This window comes from Tachysurus fulvidraco, chromosome 10 (assembly GCF_022655615.1).
Source record: "Tachysurus fulvidraco isolate hzauxx_2018 chromosome 10, HZAU_PFXX_2.0, whole genome shotgun sequence".
Classification (NCBI taxonomy): Eukaryota; Metazoa; Chordata; class Actinopteri; order Siluriformes; family Bagridae; genus Tachysurus; species Tachysurus fulvidraco.
The window spans coordinates 10693152-10720814 of record NC_062527.1 but is presented as its reverse complement, the minus strand read 5'-3'; the positions used below and the strand labels follow the sequence as shown (position 1 = coordinate 10720814).

The following is a 27663-nucleotide window of genomic DNA, read 5'->3' as shown; positions in this document are numbered from 1 at the left end:
AATTATATACTTGTCTTCACTGGAAATAGTTTAAATAAATAATTCTATGCTTGTAATTTCACCAATTCAAGTAGAAATAAAAACACAAAAAATTCTGTTTGCACAGAAAAATTTTTTCATTTTTGGCTGCCATAAAAATCTCAAATGCTAAAGAGACTGAATATAAGCAATACATATGAAACTGGTATTGCAGTGTATAGACTCATGAACCTTTACTATATTTACATTGTGTTTTCACATTTTATGCCCTTGACTCAGGGCTTGCTTAATAATTCTAAAAATAAAGGCAAAGAGGATTTTTTAAAACAGAAAATGAGAAAGGATATAAATTAAAGGAAAAAGAAACCCTAACAAAAGGTGTCTTAATAATGTTATGGGCTTACACAAACCACCAAAATGGCATCAGGTGCTACAGATTCTACTATTCCCATTGCAGGGATAAAACCTTTCTATTAACTGATATTCTCTCAGCTGGTGTTTTGATGACTATGTTGGAGAGTGCCGTCTAACACGTTACTCAAAAAATCTCCCACAGGTGTTCAATTGGATTGAAATCCAGCAACTGCAAGGGCCATAACACAAGATTTACACCATTTTCTGACTCACCAACCAATTCAGTGAGCCTGTTAATATCCGTAAAACATGTTTCAGCTTACATTTCTTTATTCAACCTACATTTTACCAATGCAATGAACACATTGGCTTAACTGTAAAACATTAGATAATAAGAATTTCTAGGTATGCAACTGAGCCCTTGTTTCCTGTGATTGAGGATGGGGCCATCCAGGAAGAGACCACTTCAATCTGTATAGAAACGTTTTATCTAAGGATAGAGGTGATCAGTTTAAAAGAACTTTGTATTTAATAACATTTTGTATTTATTCACAAGTAGAGCCAAAACAAGTCAGTGAAATGCATTAGACAGCATTAAAAAACAGTATTTTTTTAGTATATAGATGCATAGAGTATTATACTTTTGATGTTATCAGCCTTTTTTTGAGTCATTGTGGTTCTACTAGTTACGTTAGGTATCAAGTCTCACTGAAACCTTCAACTGATATTTTTTCCTGCTATTTCCTGTGGCTGTTTTACTGCCAATTTACAGCTTGAGTTAATACCTTACAGTCTAAAAAAAAAAATAATAAAAAATAAAAGCCTTCTGATCCACAAAAGAGACTTGCGTCCACCTGAAGTGGTCCAGCGAGCAGGTTTATCTCCTTGTGTTTGTAAAAAAGTAATTAGGCTATACATAATTATTTCAGAGCTAAGTCCCACTACATTTAGGGGGACTGCAAGGGGGGAGCAGTTGTTGTCACAGGGGCATTGGCAGTAGGTACAAAAAGATAAACATATGTCTAGACCTGGTGAAATGTCCTGGGAATTTCTTCTGACAAGAGAAGAGAACAGAAGGATAAAAACAAAGAGGCAATACAAAATTCACACATACACACACACACACACACACACACACACACACACACACACACACACACACACACACACACACACACACACACACACACACACACACACACACACACACACACACTATTTTTAAGCAGGACACAAAGTCTGTTCACTCTCTGGCTTTGTATACACAAATCTCTCTCTCTCTCTCTCTCTCTCTCTCTCTCTCTCTCTCTCTCTCTCTCTCTCTCTCTCTCTCTCTCTCTCTCTTCCATTTACTGCAGCCTAATTGTTCCTAACAAAGGAGTCGTGGTGCAGATGCATGCTCTGATTAGGTGAATGCACCTGCTGACATTTCTGGCTCCCTGACTCTGACTCTCCTCTGCCCTTAATTGTTAATTTTATTATTCATTTGCTCCCCAAATTGCTCTTCTCACAAGATCTAATACATAATGAAAGTGAACAGAGTCTCTGAAATGACTACTGAATGAAACCAACTTATAGTTAAGTGCTCTGAGAAGTACATAGTAAAGGATTAGTGCTAAACACATGAAAATATCAGCCTCAGTCCATTGAAACAGTGACATGATTCTAAAGGCCAATCAATATTGTCCATGGTGGAGTAGCAACATGCTCCTTTGTTGTGGTTTCAGCTTTAGATAAATCCTTGTGGCCCTTCAATTGTGTTGCTTGCACTTAGAGTCTGCTGGTAACAATGACACTATAATGGATCGAATTTCAACATTGTTCTTTTTCTGAAAGTTATTCAGTCAACATTGCTCATTCAAGAGAGCTCAGAGACTTTGAGGATCAGAAAGATTGGTTTTGTGCATTAAGGATGGAAGGGGAACAATAGTGGGTATGATTCCTCAGTGCCAGTCAGCTCCAGGACTCTGACCATACATAAACATGAGCCAGTCACACTGCCACAGCAAGACACCAACACTGAAGAATGGCAGGCTTCAGATGCAAGTAGAGATACACAGTGTTTGTATGCAGTTCTTCTTCTGAGGTTATATAATACTCATGAATATGTAGGAAGCAATAACAGTATGAAGATATTAACATATAACATTTCATTGATTTGTAATCGTGTCTTCTGGAGCACGGATTAACAGCTTTTTAGTGTTTATTACTCAGGACTTTTTAAAAACAGCAATTATTAGATATATTGAACCCTATAGCCAATATACAATTAATTGATCACATTCTGACTGATAATACAGACAAAATAATAAACATAAAAGTGTGCTATATTCTATTTTAAGCTTGTATTAAAAACTATAACCATAAATGTTTTCTGTGATAAAGAAAATGTATAAATGATGAATAAAATATTGACAGTCGTTACAGTTTCAAAAAACATAAAATACTAGAATTATGTCTATTCTTTCTTTCATTAAAAATATAACAGGTATAATAGCAAAAATCCAAGGTGCTTTCAGATTGATGTTTTGTCATTATTTCACCTCTATTGGTAGTTGTGACAAAATGTTAAATGTATGACCTTGCAAAGGCCCTTTAACAATTTTTAACTGTGAGGTAAAACAGTCAGTAACAAAACTGCATATCTACTAACAATAGCTTCATTGTTAGTTAGCACTCATCAAAAGATTGTTTTCATTCTTCTACCCTACATGACTGAATAGACATCAACACAACCAACAAATCAAACTTGTTTAAAAAGACACTTACACTAAGTAGTTAATTATCTGCTGTTTTTATGGTAACTTATGTGGCTACAGTACTTTCTACTGTAAAATTGTGTTAGATAAACTGTAAACTTTGCATCTCACATTCTATTAGTTTACAATTACTCCAGACAAGTATACAGTCTGTGAAAAAGTGTTTGACCCCTTCCTAATTAGTTAGTAATATTTAAATTTGTTTGATGATCTGAAACATTAAAGTTTGACAAACGTTCAAAAAAAAAAAATCAGGAAGGGGCAAACACTTTTTCACACCACTGTACATGTATGGTAAAAGTCACAAAACCTGTAATAACTATTATCAAGGTTTATGAAGTTAAATCAGTTAAAGAGAATAGCTTACTCCCAGATTTAATGGCACTTTTACAAATTTGGGTGACATGTATTTATCACCCAAACATGAAGCTTTCCCACTTGCTGAAGTAATCACTAGCAAACATAGCAGTTGCAGATGCTCATAATGATTGCTGTTAAGGGACCTCAGCACAATAGGGATCTCCCAGGCAGGGCTCTTTGGTAATTGTGATGCTTCAACCTCTCTAAAACCACATAATATATATTATATATTTTTTAGCCCCATTGAGCTGCCCTGCACTGTGTGGTGACACACTACACAGGCTACTGAATTCTTTTTTAGTATAGATATGCTGCCACTGTTACTCGTCACTTAAGAAAAAAATAGCACCAAGCGAATTGGCTATAAAAGGCCTATGTACTAGAGGCTCTTGTGATCATGAGTGTTCTCTGGACTGCTGTGTCACATTCCTCTATCCACATTTCTTTCCCAGGCACCAAACCAACAAGTACAGGTGATCTGACATAGCATGTGACTGTGTGCTGCTAGATGTTTTAAATTCATTGAAGCTTACTATGGCTGAGGCCAACAGAGGAACTTGTATGCAATAGATGACTAACTTTGTGCCACCTTTTGATCGATATATCTGAACAGCACAATGACATGTCAACATCTCGGAACCCAATATGGAAAAAAATAGTTAAACTGTAAAACAGAACAACCTCTATTCCAGCTGATTCTAGTAATTCATTGTGGCCTTATAATGTCTTTTGTAAAAAAACCTTGAGCTGGCCAATGCTGTGTGAAAAGCATATTCGGTGTCACTGGCTGTGTAGCACTAACAAACCCCACTAGGGCAATTGTCATTTTAAAACTGGCTGCCAGGTCTAGTTAGAGCCCAACAGTGATGCCTGTGTGCTCTAAAAGACTGACCCAGACCCATTTTCAGCCACTGCTGAAGCTGTAGTTAAACAAAGCGGTTCAGTTACTAGGTCATTATCAGCATGTAAGAATCTTTCATATGTGGCCCTAGACATAGCAGTCTCACATTGCTCAAATTTGAGAAACAGAGAGGGTGACTAGTCATTGGATTGGATTGGAGGGCTCAGTTGGAGGACATTAGTCTCTGAATTTTGCAGTCTCAGCTCCTGACTCATCAATTTCAGCTGAACGATGTCTATTGATTCACCAAGACAGTGACTAAGATTGATTGGACCTCCTGCTTTGTTATATTTATCAGTCATAGCATGATGTGAGCAGATGTAACTAACAAACTTTTTAAGCTGTGATGTTTGGGACAGATTTGATTCAGGCCATAAATCTGCCATCTGACCATGCTCTAACACCTTTTGAATTGCCACATAGTACAGGTGATGTTCAAGCCAGAGACCACATCCTTAACACGGTCAATGCTGAGACAGTGAGCACAATGCTGGTGACAATCTTTGGTTTACAAGGTAATTCTACACTGGCCGCATGATCTGTCTATCATGAAAGAATGAGGGGTCCATCATGTGAAGGGAAAGATCATGACTTTCAGCTTCTTCATGGCAAGCTTTTACATGATTCAGGTCACATGCTTCTTGCACTGCATTACAAATTCTAGTATAAATTAGTTTCAGAGCAGTAAAGACAAAAGCGGATTCTCAAACGATTTGAGATTTGTTAGTCCAAACCTGACCAACTTGTTTAGGGAATGTGCTGTTATAGAGCCCTCTGGAGGTCTTTTTTTAGAAATGCACAACAGAAAAAGTGTGTCAGTCTGGAGTACTAGATCACAATTTGAAATTTATCCCTGACAGCACGATCATTAATGTCTGTCATGTATTTAGAATTTCTTGGTAGTCTAGCACTCAGATTCGATCAGGGTGTATGTGTCTACAGACTCCTGCAATTAATCCTTGTATATGGATATGAGGGTGTGGTTGTCTCCACATGACTGCTATATATCATGAAAATCAAAGCAACCTGCTGATATTGAATGAAAGCCCTGTTATTGAATCATTCCCTTCCTTTATTTACTTACATATTAATTGGTGTACTTCTTGTTCTATAGAGGGAGCTCTATGGTAAGGTAAAGATTTAATTAAAGCCTTCAAAGGGTACTTGACACAACAGGAGGCCCATCATTCTCTAGAGCGTTACCACATTAATTAGATTCTCTATTGTTTTGATGTGCAGAAGTTTCTGTGGAAACTGCTGCCATGGAAATGTGACTGACAACCGCTGTGCTACCTCTGAACAACAGATCAAAAAGCCACTGACATCACCTGCAGTGACCAGACATGAAGCACAACTAAGCACACCTCCTGTCTAGTGGGAATCTAGTGTTGCTGAGATTTGAAGACATGGCAGGAAGAAAGGAAATTACTTTATATTATTTCCATTTTTTTTACTGTCCAGTGTCACCCAAAGGAGGATGGGTTCCCTTCTGAGCCTGGTTCCTTCCTCAAGGTTTCTTCCTCATATCATCTCAGGGAGTTTTTTCCTTGCTCTGATACCCCAGGCTTGGTCATTAGGGATAAATGTAAGGGTTACATATTAATTTAATGGTAAACTTTAATAATTTTATACTTTATTTTATACTTTTATCCTTTTTATAAAACGCTGAGGAATGAATAATAGTGTAGATGTAGCTTTGATAAAGCAGGATTCATCAGTATTAAAGCATTAGTTGAAACTCTTTTTTACATATTCAAGTATCGGTCATGTAAGAGACAAAGGATTTTCCCCTGCCTTTTTATTATTATTATATTATACTATCATTAAATATTATTGCAATTCCTTGTTCAGAAAATTCTCAGAAATGAATATTTAATGAGAATAATTTACACTCGCTGTCCACTCTATTAGAAACACTTGTACACCTGCACATTCATGCAGTTAGCAGCAAGTCATGCTTAAGTGCAATGCAAAAGAATCATGCAGATAAAGGACATTCTGTGTAAAGACATTGCTAGAAACATTCTAGCATTTATTGCTGTGTGCGAAATCCCAATATATTAGCAGATACTGAAATACTCACACCAGTCCCTTTGGAACAAACAACCATAGTTGAGTCACAGAGATCACAGATTCTCATCATTCTGATGTTTGATGTGAACATTTAATGAAGCTCTTGACTTATATCTGCAAGATTTAATGCACTGTGTTGCTGTTACATGATTTCGCTGACTGGTAAATGGCAAAATAAGCAGATATACAGTACAGGTGATCCTAAAAATGTAGACGGAGAATGAACACAATAAATGATATTTCTGGGTCAAATGTTTCTTTTTTTTTTTTTTAAAGTGACGAAATATATTCTACAAACTGCTGGTTTCAATCTGATAAGCATCCTCGCCATTAATATTTTGTAACACCTGCTTCACTGAGACTTCATTACCTCCTAATGTCTAACACGCTTGGAGATACACATAGAGGCAGTGTAGATTCTGTCCATTTTCTGGCAAATGAACAAATGTTCATGGTCTAAAATGTTATTTACTACTTAATGGTGTTTTTAACTGCTTATGTATGTTTATATCTTTAGCCTTATTTGTGCAGGACATGAATTCATTTTATGAATGATACTATAATAATAAAAAAAGATCTATAATCGCAGTATTTTGTATACAGGAGCCATTACATTTCTGGGGCCATTACATTTTGTCTTTAAACAAAATAAAGTATTTAATTCAAGATATATACTTACAGTCTTTAAAAGTCTAACATTTAATAAATGGTAAGAAATTCGAGCAAACCAAAGCAAGTGAGTTTACAATATTTTTTTAATTTTATTTATAATATGATACAAGAATATTTTGTGCAAGAATGGTAAAATGGACCTGTACATTATGAACAAATCTTTTTCTTTAATGTGATGGCAGCCCTGCAAAGAGAAAATAAACTATACAGTTTGGCCATGATTGTGAGTAAAGTATATATAGAATTTTATACACAATATATCAGTTTGTATACATTTAATGGTTGTACAAGTTTATGTATGTAAAGTGCAAAAACAAAACACTTACAGTGAAGGCATGGCCCTGAAGTGCTGTATGTGAGAGTGAATGTGTGTGTGATGTATGTATGTATGTGTTCATTTGTGATCAAGTAAATGTGTGTGTGTGTTTGTGTGTAGAAGCATGTTATGCACTGTAATATGGCTGCTTGGGGGGTGTACTGTATAAACACCCAAACGCACACCGCTCGTGCTCCCATACACAGTTTATGGTCTAGGCTGGTGTCTTGATGTCAGAATACAACCATTCCCAGTTCACTGGTGAACATGAAATTCAACATTTGTCCATTTGCAATACAATGAGTCTGTGCAATATTCTCGAGTTATACAAATATAACTCATATGAACAACTGCAAAACCAAGCTGACTAGCATTTAAAATTTCTCTTTTTACATTTAAAAATATACTTTTTTTTTCCTGCTATTTATACTGCTCCTTTGCTCTCACTAAAATAGCACCACAGGGTCTCACCTTTCAAGCATAGAAATACAAAATTACCTGAACATACAAGTGAGCATTTTCTTACTTTGGAAGAATAAGGCATTTTCATAATTTTTGAAAGAATAAGAAAAATATATGCAGTTAGTTTAATAGATAATATGCTTCATAATATTATATATATGTATATATATATACGTATATATACACGTATATACGTATATATATATATACACACGTGTATATATACACATATATATATACACGTATATATATATATATATATATATATATATATATATATATATATATATATATATATATATATATATATATATATATATATATATACGTATATATATATATACACACGTGTATATATACACATATATACATACATACACACACACATACATACATATACACACACACACACACACACTCTGCAGGGAATCTGAGAGCACACTAAAAATTTAACAGAAGCTTTTAGAATTTTTAAATGTCTAAATGTTCTATAGCTTGAATTATTTGATTTTCCAGATTATGCACTATTTCCAGGTCACTATTTAAAATGTAAGCAAATTTGTAATGATTGACATGTTAACTGCTTTGTACAGAAGATCACATGCTCCTCATGAAGAGGCTTTTCTAATCAATCATGTTTTCAGATGACTCTCATAAACTTGAATTAATATCCAACATAGATCACTTTTACACAAACACGTGGAGTCCATGCCAGCCCAAGTGCACACTGTCATAGCAAAAATGGCCCCCGAATGTGTGTGTGTGTGTGTGTGTGTATGTGTGTATATATATTTATAACATCTGCAATGACAGTTCCTAGGTTTTTAATCATCACAGTTAATTCTCCTCACATCTACAGGTGAACAGATGGCATAGATAATCACTCCCAGGCTTGTCTCATGGCTAGTTCTGCTGAGAACCCTAAAAGAACAAAAAAAGAGAGCTAAGACAAAGCAGAAATGTGAACTGGCCATTTACCATTGTGGTTAAGTGATTCAAAACCTAAATTAATAGATAAATAAATGCTAACTTTGTACACACTCTAAGAATTGTCTATATGAAAACGGAACTTTACCGAGTTGGTTCTCTTGCGTTTCCAACAATCTGGGTTGAGGCGTTTTTGCTCCTCAGCCAGTGCTTTAGCCTCCATGGTGTACATCCTTCTCTCCTCATTCTTCATTTTCTTCCACTTATCACCAAGAATCACACTAATTGCTCTGGGGTAAAGACGAATCATTTTTTTATTAATATTGCAGCATATGTATTTTTGACTGTAAATCAAATAATGTTTGCAAAACATGTGACACTATTTAGGTAGAGTGCTGTATTTTTCAGTTAATTACTATATTATTATTTCTCAAAATAAGCATTAAAAGTCAATCTGATCTATTTGATCTATGTTTGACAAATGTATACTTTACTACTGTTATCACTTACCTGTTATCTTTCCCAGGATACATCTGTGTGTACTCTACTCGGTACTTCTTAGCAAAGAGCATGAAGGCGTTCATTGGCCGTTTGCATTTTGTGGGTGTGGATCCACTTCCCCCTGACGAGTGGCTACGTTGTGATTTGCTACTAGGTGAGTGATGTGAAGAGCCAGAACGCTCCAGCTTGTCACAGTCAGGACTCACAGTACCTCCGCTTGACTGGGAGGCTCTCCGCTGGCGTGCCATACTGCTCAGCACATACACAGCAGATGAGTCCAGAGGGGTGAAGTCATAACTGTAAGGAGAAGTATAACTTCAGGCCTTAGGAGCATCTACACAGAGCGCCTATTAACATTCAACCAAGGTACATTTAGTAAACTAGCAATGACAGTGTTTACCTCCTGAAGGTGTCAAAAACAGTCGAGTCATCACAGTTGATGGTATCGCGGTGTCCTGGAGGTAGACACAAGTCCCCAATCTGCATTTCATAGCAGGGAATACCATGCTGCACCACAGTAAGGCTTGGATAAAAGGAGGACCAACCTATATCGTACACATTTATATGAGCAATTAGGTTGTTTAGTCATCGATATTATAAACAGGATGCGCATTCAGATTCAGGCTTTATTTAATAAAAATGTTGGAACAGCTAGTATGAAGACTTACCTTTATTTTTTACATAAAATGGATGATCCAATTGGCACTCAGTAGTTAGAAGCCCAGCCTCTTGAGAACCAGGGTCAAAGGTTAATTTCAGAACCGATTGACCAAATGACACGGTCTCCTCCAGGGCCACGAGTTTTAACCCCTCACATCCATATTTCTGCAAAGTAAAATCCAGAGGTCAAGGTCAACACAATATTCAACTAAACTGCCTCAATTCTTGTCATTAGCTTCTCTGTTATCACAGCACACCAAAATGACATGTAGGAAGACTTTATAATGCATATAAAACTTAAATTACTTTAATGGGACTTAGGTGCAAGCCTCCATCATCATCAGACTCATCCTCATACTCAGCCACGTCCTCTACGTCCTGCCACTCCACATTTGGCCCTTTGTGAAAACGGAGGCGTGTGCCTGTAGAAAAAAAAAATAAACAAAACAAACTTAATATGATTAAATGATTTGTGTTTCCTTGTCAGTTTTGCTGTGGGGAAAAAGTAAATACAATTCAGACTAGCCCTGTGACTTATGCCCCAAAATCCCCAAGAGAGTGGGGGGAAAAAAACAACAACTCAACAGTGCCTGCGCCCCTCCCTTGAACCATGTTCTTGTTTTGTTCTTTTTATGTTGTAGAGGCACAGATCTAACAGAAGAGGGTGCTAATTCAGCCTCAACCTCAATCGCTCATTCATAAAATGGCTGATCTTTAGCAAACACATTCAAAAAATCACTAAGGTCAGCTGGGTTTTCTAGATTTTTTGTAAATTTATTACAAAGGCATTCTGGTTTTCCTTTGTGATCTCTAGTCTGTAACCTGAGCTCAAAAAGGCTATGTAACTATCTCACAATGTGTGTTTGTGTAATTATGGCCTTTACCTTTCAGAAAGCAGTGCCAGATGGTGGAGGGCCAAGAATGGGACCATCCCATGTCATCATCATCAGACAGTGAAGACACAGAGAATACCCCAGACTCAGACTCACTGCTAGCCTAAAACAAGGTCAGAAATTGCATTGTTCACCTTATACAATAGGCTTATTTGAGTGTAATGTAACTGCATGTAACTGAAATCGTAAAAAAAAATGCACATAACCCATAGCCATGTGCATATATGTTCTAATTATTCAATTCTAATCTACTGCTAAATACTGTACCCTTGTGCGGCGGCGCTCCCTCATGTGGCTACGAGCAGGACTGGGTGCACTGCTGGAGGCCAACGGAGGACGAGCGTAGGAATGTAAACTGTTACTGTGGGCAAAGATGTGCACAGGCGAGGACCTGCAAGCAAAGAATATGTTCATGAATGGAAAACGAACCATGATTATTTACATCTTTATCACTGATTATTTACATCTTTATCACTGATTTTTTACAGAAAAACTACAAACTTGCAGAAGCATACAGTATAATAAATAATAATTTCAAGTAGAAGGTACTGAATACTGTACCTGTGTATTATTTTGAAAAAAAAAATCATTAATGTTTTTCCATTTTTGTCATTTTTATTTAATAAATGAGGTCCAAATATATTTTTACTTAAAGAGTTTACATAAATGTCCATATCATTAATTATAAGTCATTCTCCAATGAATTTCCTGCATGTTGCTGACCTGGGGTGAGGTGCACTCTGCAGTAAAGGACTTTGGGGACTGGTGGCAATGTTGGCTAACTCTGTGAGCCAGTTTGTGTGAGAGATGCTAGCACTCTCTGACTGCAGGCTCCAACCTTGCTCAGGCCTCTCTTTATGTGACACACCCGGGGTCACTTGAAACACTGCTGGGGATGACTGGTCATCCTGCACTTCCTGTAACTCTGGCAAGTCATCTGTTAAAGGGGTACAAAGACGGACCATATACAGTGTATAAATAGCACTGCAATTACATGTTCAGCTGCACTGCTTTTGAAGAACATGAGGTTTTACTGTACGCATGCGTTTATGGCCAATTAATAAATACATTCACATAAACAGACTGACTGAAAAAACAAAAAGACTAAGAAAATAAGTAAATTATTGAATCACCATATTCTATAGGGCCTTCAGTAGAGGGGCAGCCTGGTGAAGATGGCAGGTCCTCATTACACTTGAGCAGGTCAAAGGCCTCATCCATGCTGGAGCAAACTGTCTCGGTTTCCTGGACTTTTTTAGGGACTGTCTTTACCTCCCACACCATATTACACCTTGTCACATGGGCAGGCTGAATATATTTGGTGTGAAGCACAAAAAATGGATATGTTATAATAGTATAATAATTCTCAAAGAACTCTTATGCACCTGTTTTATTATTTTGTATACTTTTAAATGAATTCACAAACTTACTCCACCAAAACAGTTAACTATTTATTAAACCAACACTTGTATTTGTTCATCCTTTTACTTTTATACCATTTTTACTGTCAAACACAGAACGTTAACAAGAGCTTCCATGCTGCCTAACCTCGAATGAACGTAATACACAGCGAATAATTGAAATATCGATACGAATTCTAAAATAAAAGCTAAAAAAAAAAAAACTGAGCCAAAAAAGTGACACGTTTGATTAAGGAAATGTAACAGCTTTGTTTTGTTTGGGGGGACTTCGAGTCTGGTCACGTGACCATCTTGCACGCAACCTTGTTTATAAACGCTGGGAAAGTTGGCGCATGCGCGTCTGAGCTCATTCATTCACAACTGCGTAACAACATTCGACACAGAACGAGAGATTTAATTTCGAATACGGTCATTTAAACGTACACAAATATCGGTTTAAAAACAAAAAACAAATAAAAACAGTCTCGTTTGTAAACATAATGGATATTTAAGAAGAGCTACTTCTCAGAAAGTAATTTTAAACCTATTCGTGATTAATATAATATAATACAATAATAACAACAACACAACACTCTGAACTAAAAGTCAAACATCTCACACGAATAAAGAGAAACGATATCAGAGTTAAATACTGCGCTCACTGAGCTGTCTGGAAGTCTCTTTACTTCTCAATGAACTGTAAACAAAAGAATGTCAACAAGTTGAGACACAGCGCTCGGAGCCTTTCGGAGTCCCGCAAATGAATGAAGGAACGTTTAATTTTCGGTCGTGTGTGTACCGTGGGATTAAACCGAGCACGACAGCTAGCTATAGGACGTCCAGGAGATTCAAACTAGTCGGTTAAAGACGTTACTGAAGCGCCTGAGACGGCTAGCAGGTTACTTTAGCCACAAAGCTAAACAACAAGCGACGTGACGTGAGAAAAAAAAAAACAGAAAAGAAAATCTATCGTTCCAGAACATCGCGTGTTTAAAACGAAACGCTGAATGACAACCTTTCTGATCGTCAGAGAAATGACCATCGTTTAATAAAAACGCCACATGGGGCCGTTTCGACAGGTCAAAATGAACGTTTTGGTCTCTTTGTTAATCGTTGTCTAAGTTTCCACTTACCAGACCTGTCGCCATTACCGAGTCTCTCTAGCGTTCTCTTTGAGGAGGGTGGACCGATTACTTTTAGAACTGCTCGCTTATTGGTCAACTCGTATGTCAATATAATGTATTCGAAGCCTGATTGGACGGCTGTGGGTGCATTGCAGAAGGCGTGACTTGCTTTGTTATTGTTATGTTCATTGGTAAGATTTTCATGCCCGTTACATTTAATAGTGCACTTCATTGGCTGTGTGAATGTATTTTCCCCAGTTTTCTCTTTTGTTTTCGCCTTTGTTTGCATCAGTATAAACAGTCAGCTGTAACTTTGTCAAAGTTTGTTCTTAATCTGCAGTTAAAATAAACTAATACTTGAGATTATGTGTTTTGTACAGTTTGATGAATGACATGCAAAAAAAAAGGGTAGACATTACTAAAATTTAATACAAAATTGTATTTTATTTTAATGGAAAATGAAATAACACACAATAGTACTAGTGCCTCTGGCATTAAGAGTAGACCTTTCTACATGAATGTCATTAAATAGAGAGCAATAATGCAAAGAGCTACTTTTGAACATGATCATTCAGATAAATGATATAAATATAAACACAGGTCAGCATTTAAAGTATTTAATGAGTGTATTAAAAGGTATAAAACAAAGAACAGAAAATCCTACAATGAAAGCAGACGGTTGAGGCGGGCTACTCAGAGACAGAAGCTGTAGACTCTCACACAGTGTCATGGTGCAACAATGTTATGAAAACATTAATAATTCTCATCAACGTTATTGGAAGGAAAATTCAAAAAGTGTTTACTTGCCAGTGGAACAAAGACACTATAATACTGTAATGGATGTAATAATGGACAACAGGACTACAACTGGGGACACATATTGCAGTTCAGAAGTAAAACTTTTTTAAAGGCAAATGAGCATATCTGAGTAAAATAAATAAGTATGCCATACCTTATTTGATGATAATAATAATATTTATTAATAAATAATATTTATTATTATTATTACTATTATTTTTAACAAAAGCATAAACACTGTAGAAATAATTGGAAACAGAATGCTATCTTACAAACATTAAATGTCTTATTCCACTCTGAAACACTGGGGATTATTAAATAAATCTTAAAACAATATATATGTACAATAAATACGTTACCTTCGAGACAGTGGGTTACGACATGGACTCTTCTTCTTCATGAGGGAGCTAAAATTCTAAACTACTGTTTACAGCATAAATTAGTGTGCAGTTTTACTTTTTCCATGATTCTGACAGCAAAATGCATACACACTTATGGTTCCCTTTCCTGTAATCAAACCATTACAAGTTTATATATGAATGTCATACATCCTGTTTTAAATACACATTACTGGGTTTTGGTTTGTGTCATCCTTATAGACTCACACAGTATTTGTGTTTGTGTTTGCTCATTTTGTAAAGATAATTAATCAAGACGTATTGGGATATTATAAATAAGATGCGTTAAGAACATTGCCTTTTGTAATGTACAGGATTCATAAACAAGATTTTGAAATGCATGACGAATACATGACAGGAGATTTCAACTTCTTTCTTCTGTCAAAGCCTAAACTAAAAAAAAAAACTCAAAAGAAAAAAAAACAATCACAAAAACAAAAACAATAATAAAAATAATAATAAATAAATAAAACAGCAGTGGCGATAATGACATTACTAAATAGCTGCATAAACAGTTTATTCCAAATATAACAAAACACTAACAAAAAATTAAACCTTTCAAACCTTACATAACATAACCTTTTAAGTTTCTCCTATATGTAAAATTCACTATCACTGACACACCAGAGCTTCACTTTGTGATGCAAAACAATAACTTTGAAGTTCAAAAGTTAGGATCATATGACCAATGGTGAGTGACCTGTACTCACCATTATTTTCTCTTTTCATTATGTTGCATTGAAGCGTTTTTGTTTGTTTGTTTGTTTGTTTGTTTTTTATTTTATACACTTGGTTCTTCTATCTCCATCTGACTCCCAAAAAGGGTGACCAACTGCTCTTCATAGTTTGCGATGTTGCGTTTCATGATGTCCATGCACGGTCCCAGTAACCTCTCAAATGCCTGGACATCCATTACTGTAAAAAAGCATCCAAAAAAAAGTGAGAATACTACATTCATTATACTATAACATATTGTCTATTGGTTTCTAGCTCAGTCTATACATATTTAAAAAGGGCAGTTGTTTTACCTAAGCACTTGACATTGTCCACGGCGTATGCAGAAGCAGCCCTTGGCTTGTTTGTAACAAGGGCTAATTCTCCAAAGTACTGCCCTCTAGTGCATGTGGCGATGTCCACCTCCTCAAACTCGGAATCTGTTTTCAACTGACAACAGACACCACAATAACAATTGTCTACACATGAAAATTTCCTTACCATCATTTTATCTTACAGTGTATTGTACTGGGCCACTTACAAACCTCTACATATAGATGTAGATGTAGACAATCTTGTTTTATGTATCTGTCTCTTTGTGTTTTGTAATTTATCTTGCACACTTTATGTGATATGTTCATTTTTACTTTTTAGCCCTTAGTTGTGTTGTCTTATTTAGTTCTGTGTCTTTATGTAGCACCAGACTTGTTAAAAAATATGCATGTTCCAAAATTGCAGGGGAACACAAATATTGCATATTTCTGAGTTTAAATGGGTATGAAAAGAACATACACTACAAAACAACTTGATAGTGTCAAAAAATAATGTTAGCAGGATAATCTGGCTTGACACACTATGAGAAACATGACAAAAAATATTGACCTCTATTGTCCTTTAAATTCTTTAGATCTCATTCTGATCAATCTTCTGTGAGATGTGCTGGACAAACAAGTCTGATCCATGGAGGCCCCACATCATAACATACAAGTCTTAAATGATCTGCTGTTAATTTTAGCCAGGTGTTTATAGCTGATCAGTATGTTCAGAATTTGTAGTAGAATATTTTAAATTTTTAACTTAAATTACAAGATTTAACACTCCTGACTCAGTTAATCAACAGGCTCCATTAGGCGCATCTATATACCTAACACAAAGCTGTATTCTTTTTCAGTAAGCATATTTTCTCTTCACCTGTTATCATGTTTAGTGATTATGCAATCCTGATTTTATAGCAGTGCTGGAACATTTCATGATGAGTAAGATAATCCAAAGTTGGCATGTTCAGACATGCCATTACACTTTAATTCATGTTTGCATCCTACTATCCTAAGTCTCTTCATAAGACTTTCTGTTAAATAAAAATGCAAATCAATCTCTAAAATATGGAGCATGACAATCTTTTTGCATAATGTACTTCTGAATTCGCATTATTTCTCACATAAAACACACTAGATAAAATTATTTATCAGTAATTCATTTGTTAACTGGTGAACAAAAATAGCCAGAATCAGATTATAGAGATAAGATTAAACACTAAAAACTTACCCGGTTCCTCTTCATGGTGATTCTAACCTCACCTGACTCTACAATGTAGAAACAGTCTGCCATGTCACCCTAGGGAGAAAAAAAAACTAATTACTGGATTTCATAATAAGTTGCGATCTTCTGTGTCATTCTGCATCAGTACAGTATCACAATCCTTTCTAAATTTGGAGGTCATGAGAATAAAGCTAACTTGTGCAATGATCTGCTCTCCGTTGTTGTACACTCTGGATGATAATACATCCACCACCTTCATTCGCTCTGAGACCTGAAAGGAAATAAACAGTTAAAAGTGTTTCTGTATTGTTGTTCATAAACATTCTGTAGGAAAAGGAACTGGTACAGACCTCCAAAGATGTGAGCAGTGGAAGGGTCTCAATGAAAGCTTCATACATTCTCCTCTTCTTGGCGTTATTTTTTACAATGATCCGTCTGAATGTCAATCGATCCTGTAATCACAAACATTTAAAATGAGGAAAATAAATATTAAATTAAAAGTAAAACATTTATTTTCTGTCACCTTATAAAGTAAATTTCTTTAGGTAAACTTTTTAGCCTGGGAACCTGGGAGGATGTTTTATATTATTAGGCTTTCTGAATTGCTGCCATGGAGCATTTTAGTTCTGAAATTCCTCCAACATTACCCATTAGGTCCAAGTTGACATTATTTATAGTTATAAAATTTGGTCAAATTAAATTCAAGTAATCTCTCAAACAGGCAAATAATTAGAACTCCTAGCTAATAAATATTAACTTGAGAGGATTTTATTTTAAACAAAGAACCTCTGACTATATATCTTAATTCCACTTTGAAAACCAATGCTTTAGGTAACCTGGATATACAGTATGCACCCTGTAATACAGAGCCCTGTGATTTTAGTGTTCTCATTTGAATCTGGGTCTTTGGTATATCATCAAAACCGAAGAAGGAGCTACAAGTGGCACAAAACAGCATGTTGTACTTTTTTACCAAAAACAAAATGTATAATTTGGAATCTGCATGATAACATTATTATCAATTCACTACTAAATATTTCAATATTAGTAATAAATTACCAATATTAATAATTAAAATTACGATGGAATCATAATCATTTTATTCACTGTTAACAGATGGTGATGCATTTTTTTGTTAAAGAAATCAAAACAAACCCTTTCAAATCTAAGGGTGACTTACTAGGCACCAAAGGGCACCAGGTGAGGTAGCAACAATGGTGGCAGCACGCGGGGTGTTATACATCAGCGCCAGCTCCCCGAAACTCCCACGGTTGTCATACGAGCCCACTGTTCTTGTGGTGCCCTCTGACTTCAAAAGGATGTCAAAAGTCCCTCTCAATGAATAAAGAAATAAAGCAAATTAATATACGATTGAGAAAATTATATAATCATATGTTTCTCATGAAACAGAAATCATTTGATCCCTACCTTTCAATGACATAGAAGTTGTCTCCATCATCATCTTGATCAATGATGTGTTCCCCAGTAGAAACTGTCTTCTCAAACATGGCATCCAGAACTTGAGACATTTGCTCCTGCAAACAAATAATAATAAGGGCAAACACAATATATACTAACATGATGCTAGATTTCTTGACAATCAAGCTTCTAACGCGAGCCTCTTTAACTCTTGACTAGAAAATTCGAAACTAAAAACTTCTAAACTAGAAGCTTCTAAACTCTGAAGCTGTCTCCTGTGTTCACATGAATAAATCATGATGTTTCAGTCAAAACTACACACGTTTACAGTATAAAATACAGTCTATTTGTGGATCATAATGAAAAATCCGAACACAAATTCAGTATCTTATATAATTCCAGCTCAGAATACTGTACAATAGTTACAGCCCTAACATGGAAACATGTAACAGCATAATAATATAAGGCACCTAATAAGGAATCACCTCCACAACACCATGAATTCTTATAATGCAAGTACTGAAAGTTTTGTAGTGGAATGTGTAATCATTCAATCCTGGTGTACTTGAAACCACACTGTGAATAATTTTAGAGGTCTATGAGTAGCATTATCATCCTGCAATCATCTTGTAATATGGTAGGCATATGAACAATACAGCACATGGTCTTGTGAAGCTGCCTCATTTTATTTGGCCATTCAAAGCAATCATCACACCTGATGATTTACATGAGATGGCTGCACATACAATTACAAGCCAACATGTTCTATATCTCTGTGTAATAAAACTGACATATTAGACTATCCAGTTGAAATGAATTAAATGTCTTTACACGATATTACACTGCCACAGTGCCCAGTGCTGTTTACTATGATTATCCCAGCAGTACAAAGATCTGTTCCAAAGATCTGTCAGATCTTTACACATTTGATGTAGAAGTGCTGGTATTTAACACCAGACTATATTAGAACAAATTATCACTCAAAAATACAGCAAAAGTGCAGTCTGCTTCTCGCCAAAAAAAGAGGGGACGTGCCAATAGACATGAATCACACTCAATGTCTGTCATGGTTAATAGAGAATATTATGAATTCAGTAATGAATAATAAAATCTATAAATGTTTGTAGAAGTTTACATGAGTACATAGTTAACATTAGTTATGTATATTTATTAATGCTACCTAAATATTTAAAAAGGGGCATTTTTTTATCCTTGAACTAATTTTGACATAGAAATTTAACTAAATATGTGTAAATAATGTTACCCAAATTACAAATTATACTAATGGTGACGGTAATTAAAAAAGCTTGGGCTTGAACCCTCAATTTTTTTTTTTATTAGTAACCCAGAACCTTAGACACTACTGTAAGTCTTCACTACCCTACCACTAAAAGTTTAAACTGCAGCATAACAGTGAAAATATTGCCATAGATGAGAGATTTGCAAAAAGATTATATAGAAATTGTACTTATTTTTTTGTTTGCTGTTTACTGCGCATTAGTGCAGAATCACCAAAGTATTTAACGTCCTGCTGAGCCATTGCTGCTGCCAGCAAGCAGTTTCCAACTACAAAGCTGATAACATTAGTAAATCCTCCCCCACACTCTTTAAACTGAAATGCTGATTTTCTTTTTAGGCCATGCAGTTTTTAAATTCTTTTTAATCCATTCCTTGTATCACAGAGCTTTTCAATTAGTCAGCATAAAATGTGAACTGGGGTATTACCAAGCCAGCTTTATGACTGATCTCTAGTGGACATTTGAACACCTCAACCTACATGTAATGATATACATTTGAGAACATGATAATAAGGTGGCAGGATGCAAAGCAAAAAGTGAACAATCTATTAATGTCTTTACCTGGTCAAGATTTTTAAAAAGGAGTATGTCATTGCAGGCCTCCTGTAGTCTTTGTCTCTGTTCATCTGTTTTTGGGTAAGTCACCTGGAGTGACAGCAAGAACATTCAGAAAAAAACAATTTTTTTGACCTTTTACAAAAATGTACAGTAAATGATACCAACGAAAGGAACAGAGCTTGGTTTCAAGTCTCCCTGATTTCCAGCCACAGCATCATAGCAATGTTACAGTTTCACATCAAACATCAATCTCTCACCCTGGGCTCCTTGTCTTCATCATCCTCATCTGGGTTGAAGGCCTCTGCACACACTGGGTTTGGAAAAACAAAAGTAAGAAGGACATTTATGAGCTTACTGTCTACACAATGGTATGGCCTTCAGTCATTGTGGTGGTTAAAGTGAGCATATCCGAGAGTGGAAAATAAAAATCACTCAAGCCATCTGTTTGTTGAGACAGATTGCAAATGACCACCTAAGTTCATCATGCTCACCAGTGTGCTCTCAAAATATTGAACAAGTCTGAACCCTTTGTTCTTTTCTGTATCATGAGACTCATTTTCTTTTTTGTCTGTCCTTTGTCTCCCTCTTTCCTCTATTATGCGTGCTGTGTTGAGATGAGAGGCCCATTTGCTCTCCCCTGCCACACGCCCCCGGTGTTCCTACTATTATTACCAGCAAAGAGCATGACAGGAGCATACACTGTCTGGATCGATATCCCTCCCATGGCCTGAATATGAGCTCCAAACCAAACCTACATTACACTCAGGCATGGTTGAATGTGTTTAACCGCAGAAATCAGTCGATTAAGAGTTATGGATCTTGTGTACACTGATCATTTGTTTGGTTAACAATCTGCCTCAAAACAGATGTTCACATCAGTTCGATACCTCAAGAGTTGAGACTGTCACTCATTCAGTAGCATTTAGGCTACTTTTAAAAACTTCTTTATCCAAAACCACACACTAATGTATTTCTAGCTTTCAATAATTTATTCCAGACCACACTGCATTTATCCTAGAAACTCTGTAGATTAATGGTATTATGTGTTAGCTAAATGTTTCACAATAAGACTCTCTTCCTGCAACACTGATGAGCCTTGTAGCATAAAACGCATTGCAGATCATGTGTAGTGTGTGTGTGTGTGTGTGTGTGTGTGTGTGGGGGGGGTGTCTGTCACAGTTATTCCATAATCCTCTAATCGCAATCATTTTATCTTATCAGGATTATTTGACTTCATCATGAAGGATCACTGTGCTCCATAATTCCAGATATTTCAATACATAGTTTCAGCACCAGCATATTTTGCTTGTTACTCTCAGTAAAAGAACAATTTTTATTCGTAAATGCAGTAATATCTTGTGATTCAGACAAGCCCTTGACTTACAGAGAATTTAGCATGGAAAAAAGAGTACTAATGCTCAGCACAAAACAAAGCAAACTGAGAAATCAAAACTTAAAACTATAGTTTTGAAAATTAGTATACACTATTAGGTTATTGCTCACTTTAGTTTAAATTCTAGTTTTTGTTATAGCACACAGTTAACTGTGCAGTAAACTGTGTATAGTAAGTTAAAATGGTATGTTCTATGTATTTAAATTCATTTAAATTCATCTTCATTTGTAGGCTTCTCATGATTATTTGTCTAAATGCAAAATGGTTCTTTTTACTGTCACACTTTCTATGTAAAATAAAAGAGCAAATAAAGATAGTGTAAAACCTTTCTAGTCATATTGTGTTTTTTTTTAACTCATTCAATTAATATCATTACATTTCCAGCTATACTAATTAAATGATATAATGGTATAACATTTATTTTTAAAAAATTGTATTCTCCTAAAATTATCCTCCTATGTCTGTCTGATGACACCGGGCCAGCGTCAAATTTTAAGTAATGTGTCATGGTCTGACTTATCTGCAGTTTTTGGTTTCCAGATACAACTATCCAAAATTGTTCGAACATTTGTTTCATGTTTTAATGTATAATGTTAATTCACAGCTACTGAACCAAACCTATAATAATATAATGTAAATTATAATAATACTGTGTATAGTCTATATGTGTATCATGTTTTGATTTTGTAGGCTAAGAGAAGGGATATTATCGGGGGTATTTGGGGATATTATTATTATTATTATTATTATTATTATTATTATTATTATTATTAACAACTTCTTGACTTCAAATTGAGATCACTATTCTAGCTTGAGATTAAAATTTTAAAATGACATTTATATTTTAAAATAATTACATTTATATATTTACAGGTGTTTGTGAACTGTAGCTCAGCTGTATTCTGAATTAGTGAACTACTTTAACATTTGGACTGCAACAGAATAAATCCTAGGATAAATTGCTATTTAGTATAAAATGTTAACCATAAGGTGTCTAAGTACACAGTGTGCTCTCCTAAAGCTAAGACGAATCAAGCAAAATTAAGTGATAGTTAAATTAGTTGTTTTTGTTCAGCAACAGCAACTCATAATCCAATTGGGGTGAAAATCAATCTTAAATAAATCACTCTTTTGTGGGAGATAGTGAATGCAGCCAGTAGTGACTGTTCATTCCATTTTTTTTCATCATTTAAAATTCAGTATATTACAGTAAATGTTTTAATACATATCTTTCTTCTACTGCAAACAAGCATTTAGGACATTTTTAAATTTACTCATGTTGTTTCTCACCCGTTTCTTCTATAAATGATGCATAGCTCATAGAGTAGTAGATGAGAGTAGGAATACACAGAGATATGTAACAGTTCATGATTCTGTGGAACAATTAGACTTTGTTAGTGAGAAGTACTTTCTCATTCTTTGTGAACTTATTGAGTGTACATTAAAGGTCAATGAAACTACATGCACATCAATTTACCCAGACAAGCATTACACAATGCATGTGCATGAGCATGGCTTACATAAATTAATTAATGTATGTGCCTTTAAAAAATATCTCAGAGCAAATGGCTTGGACATATTTACATAAGTAATAAACATATAACAAAAAAAGGTTTCAAATGAGCTCTGAACATTTCGTTTTACCCTGTCCTTTTTTAATAGTTTTTTCTATTTAGTTTTTCCTAATGTTCAAGGTCAGACACAAGACTGCTGTCCTTGCATGTACTGTAATAGTTGACTCTGAGAACAAATCCTTTAAACACACCCTTTCCCTTGCTGGTTTATTTCATTCCATCACTGTCTGTAATAACAGTCACCCTTCTCTAGCACCCTTCACAGCACTTCCTAGGCAGTCTGTTCGGACTCTAGTGACGTGTGCTGACATCAAGCCTCAAGCTTCCACTTCCGAATCTGCTGAAGTCCTCAAAGAGATTGAATAAATCAAGCCTTGGTTAAAAATGCACACCGAGTGCTGTCAGGGTTAGAGAGCTTTGTGACTTCAGTGAGTTCAGAATTGCCTGTTGTCTATTCATTAAATCTAATATTATATCTTTACATAACATGCATTTTGTGTACCTTTATTAAGGCTTGTTTGCAGCTGGCTATCAGCTAAGAGTTACATGTTCAACAGCTCTGACCCCTTAAGCTTTTAAACAGAACCGAACTGACATTTAAGCTATCAATATCAAAAGTCCACTATAGCTTAGCATAAGAACTTTCACTTGGTGCTTTTTGTGTAAATGACGTACGGATAAAGAGTAAGATGACAAAATAATATGAAACTATTCTTAGCCACAATAGCTCTTAACCTTGTTAAGATAATGCTAAAGTAGTTGTTTAGTAACTAGTTTCCATTTTCATTGGCCGCTTACCTCATTTGTCACATGCTTTAAACAGTCCACAGATACTTTATAAATATACTTTATAAATAGAATTGAATTAATATAGAGCTACCTGATTTGACAACGTCTATAATGTGTTCTAAATAGACACAGAAGTTACATGATACCTTACTAGTCCTGCATTAAACAGCCATATCACGTAACAGACTTACTTTTGAGATCATTACTGTTATCACTGGCCACATGTGGTGTACTTCTGATGATATGACTGCACCTTGTGAAGTGGGTGAACATAAACTTAATGTTTCTAAAACATATTTATAATAACTTTTAATATCAGATACATTTTTACTTTTCATTAATGCATACGTTTTCAATAACCGCTTTTTCCACAGGGATTTGTTGGATCCTGAGCCTATCCCAGAATCACTGGGCAGGAGGCAGGAACACACTAAATGAATCACGGCAAACTATACACACATTCACACATTTCTTCACAGCTTAGGACAATTATTGCAACCATTCCTACTACTGAAATGCTTAGGATAGGTCCACAGGCTAGTGACAACCCACAAAGACACAGTGAGAACATGAAATTGGAAAATCTAACCCGGGTTCAGGATTGAACCAAGGACCTTAAAGTTGCAACCCTGCCCACTGCACCACCATTCCCCACCGCACCACCATTCACCACCCAACAGAATTAATAAATTGACCAAAAAGTTAAAAATGTGTAAACAGCTTTTTTTTTGGACAACTTTTCACAGTGCCCTCAGTGCTACCTTGTCTGCTAACTACAGTATCTTAGATCATGATCGTGAATGTTAGTGCCTTTACAGAAACTTGTAGTACTTACCGGAAGGTCGCCTTATGAATCTGTTTATGACAGGTGCTGTGAGGAAAAGACAATAATGTTCATGTCAGCAAGAAAATTTTATAAAACTCTAAGAAACATGGCTCATGTTTAAATCATTTATACCAGAATACGTTCAAACATGGATTCTGACTGCTTTGAAGCTGATACTTGGATAATTGGCATTCATATTCAGAGAAATAATAAAGCATCGGCATTGGCAATAAAAAGCTCTAAGCAGAGATAGAATCATCCTCTCATGAAAATTACATTAGCATGGTCAGCCAGCAATGCCATTCAGCTACCTTTATATTGAAGTGATTGAAACATTTCCTCAGATGAGCTACATATAGACTTATTCTAGTTATCCTAAAATGACCCACACAAATAGACATACATGGTTATAAAACCTGGAGGATAGTTTTGTGTTTTGACAAATGCTTTGAAGAGTGTGGGTGTGCACAGAGAGACACAGAAAGCAGCTGCTTTGGGTTAGTGTCTATCACACATGCAAAATAGCTTTTCCTTCTCAGGCTTCATTAAAGCAGAGTCTTATTCATGAAAGGTCCAAAGCTCTTTATAGTAGTGTTGCCAGGTCCACAGGCCTCCACCAGATAGGGGCTACTTTTGAACTGCTTCAAGTTAATTTTTACATTTGTGCACTGGAGTTTGTGCCTTTGCATATACTACGTGACATTAATCTTCTGCAGGCCTGTTAGGTAGATGAATTTTAAAAAAAAATATAGGCTAGTAATGCCATTTTTCCCATAATTATACTTTTAAAATTGTCATTTTGTACATCATCATTCATGAAATAACTTTAGGCCTACTCCATAAATCTGGGAAAATACTAAATGGAGATTAATAAATTGAATCACATCATATCATAGCATATTCTGTCGTAGCATCAAATATCAAACCATTGCCGTAAGAATCAAAATTGTGTTGGATTGTAAAGAAATCTGAGATTTGCATGTCTAGAATGTCCTGCCATTATTATTAAAGTGTTGAGAATTAACAGGTAAAAATGTAGCAAGGGAAATAAGGTATGATTATTATAGTAAACAAAGCTACTCTTTCTTTCTCATAGGCGTTTTTGTGTAATATATAAAATATCAGGCTACAGAGGTGCACGTTTTAATGCTGTTAACTACAGTATTATACAATGTACTTCATAATGTACAAATTATAGGTAGGGCAGACTTTGCAATTCTGTATTTTGCTGATTTTGATTGGCGTTTGAGGTACCTTTATAAAATACAGACCTGGCAACCCTGCTTTATAGGCTCAGTAGATGGAGGCTTGTGATGTTGCAGGTTGCTGCTGTTTAGATCAGTAGACCTTCATCTCAGTATTCTTGTACATGCATGCACATTTGTACTCTATTTATCCATCTTAAAGACTGCGAGCAAATTCCGTATATCTTCCTAACGTTCTATACAGCGTGTCAAAATAGCATCACGCCCCCATAGGCACTATTTTATTTTTACGCATTCTCAGACACACTTTCGTTCCATTCAGCGAATAATAAAATACAAGCGGAATCCTACGTGTAAGATTTGGATACATGTCAATTGATGACAGCCTGCAAGTCACATACATGTGTTATTGTCCAGTGTTTAGGATGAGAAGCGTTTGAGCCACACCACGCACTGTGCGTTCACAGATCACAGTGATATTGCCAAAAAGCGCACTGCAACGCGTAAAAGCCATCTAGATACGTTATGATGCGGTGGAAAGGAGGATATTTTAGGTAACCCGTTCTGTTACCTACGAATTCCTCATCGTCATCCTCGTCGTCTCCGTTCTCTGAGTCGATCTGCATGGCCTCCTCGATGAAGTTAACGGCTTTGCCTGCGCGCACAGCCGGATGCTGCTCATTGCCGAAAGCGGCCGCCCGCGCTTCGTTCTCCTTCAGCTGGGTGAAATACTGCAAGGCGAACTCCAAAAGATCCCGCGGCTGATTCCTCAACACCTCCACCGTAAAGCTCTGTAAAAGCTCCGTCAAGCCCTCGGGGATTTCTATACTCATTCCTGATAGCAGGGCTCCAGAGGAAGACGTGCAAAATGCAGGCAGGGGTTTGTGTGATGAAGCTCCGTCCGTGTGCGCTCGCGTCAGCTGAAATCAACGGAACCGACGACCGACGAACCTGTAATAATGTCGACAGAACGAGCGATGGACCTCCTCTCACAGTCCCATATGGCGCCTATTTCCATTTGTTTTCGATGGCGTTCCTTTATCTAATTCGTCCTCATTAAAATGGCAGAGAGCATCCTCTTTTTTCTTCTTCTTTACGCTGGCCACGGGAAAGCCGCGCATGTGACCCGGGTAACTATGGCAACCGGTCGGGTAGAGATTGCGTGCGCGAGACTGCAGCAGCGCGGGAGTGAAGTGGACACACGCGCGCGCACACACAAAAACACAGACGTATCTGCTGAGTACAGTGCGGCCTGACAGATACCACCATTATATTATGGTCTGATTTATGACACTGATGCTGCTGCACGTTCGACTAGGGGTTTTCTTTAGTGAAAATGAGTAAATAGTGTGTGTGAGTGTGTGTGTGTGTGTGTGTGTGTGTGTGTGTGTGTGTGTGTGTGTGTGTGTGTGTGAGAGAGAGAGAGAGAGAGAGTGTGTGTGAATACATTGATGTGGTTTCTTCTCATAAGCATATATATTTGTTAATTAACTGAAAAGATGAATAAAACCTAAAGCAAGTACATGTTGCCTTTCCCAAGCAAGCTACATTATATTACATCTACTACACTTTAAATATAATCATTAAAAATTGCTATAATTTGAAAATCCATTGAACAGGTCCTGCTTGGAGTATAATTGTCCACGAGTCATCCATTATAGGTTATTAAAGATAAATACAAACTTTTAGTACACATTCACACAAGGACATATTTCAAATATTCTTTTGTACACCATGCACACTGACACATTGTCACTTTCAAAATTAGTTT

The 27663-nt window shown here is 36.0% G+C and overlaps 2 protein-coding genes across 3 annotated transcripts; both read right to left on the bottom strand.

Moving 5' to 3' along the window:
* Positions 1-8703: 8703 nt before the first annotated feature.
* hbp1 (HMG-box transcription factor 1) lies at positions 8704-13528 on the bottom strand. Of its 2 annotated transcripts, none has more exons than XM_027173567.2 (11): positions 13391-13528; positions 11991-12165; positions 11581-11794; positions 11125-11248; positions 10849-10960; positions 10271-10386; positions 9973-10129; positions 9705-9849; positions 9314-9601; positions 8952-9093; positions 8704-8797 (listed from the first exon to the last, which is right to left on the bottom strand). In XM_027173567.2, exons 1-11 carry the CDS (start codon positions 13403-13405, stop codon positions 8780-8782), a joined length of 1506 nt encoding a protein of 501 aa, XP_027029368.1. In that variant the 5' UTR covers positions 13406-13528; the 3' UTR covers positions 8704-8779. The 2 variants fall into 2 exon arrangements, with proteins under 2 accessions (XP_027029368.1, XP_047675712.1); XM_047819756.1 differs by lacking the exon at positions 13391-13528 and adding an exon at positions 12920-13031.
* Positions 13529-13805: 277 nt separating this feature from the next.
* On the bottom strand, positions 13806-27158 carry LOC113659896 (cAMP-dependent protein kinase type II-beta regulatory subunit). Its single transcript, XM_027172966.2, has 11 exons — positions 26464-27158; positions 24697-24732; positions 20363-20415; positions 20109-20192; positions 18259-18365; positions 18011-18164; positions 17181-17282; positions 17027-17101; positions 16837-16905; positions 15606-15741; positions 13806-15492 (listed from the first exon to the last, which is right to left on the bottom strand). The coding sequence occupies exons 1-11, from the start codon at positions 26723-26725 to the stop codon at positions 15359-15361; spliced, it is 1212 nt and encodes a 403-aa protein (XP_027028767.1). The 5' UTR covers positions 26726-27158; the 3' UTR covers positions 13806-15358.
* Between the last annotated feature and the right edge of the window lie 505 nt (positions 27159-27663).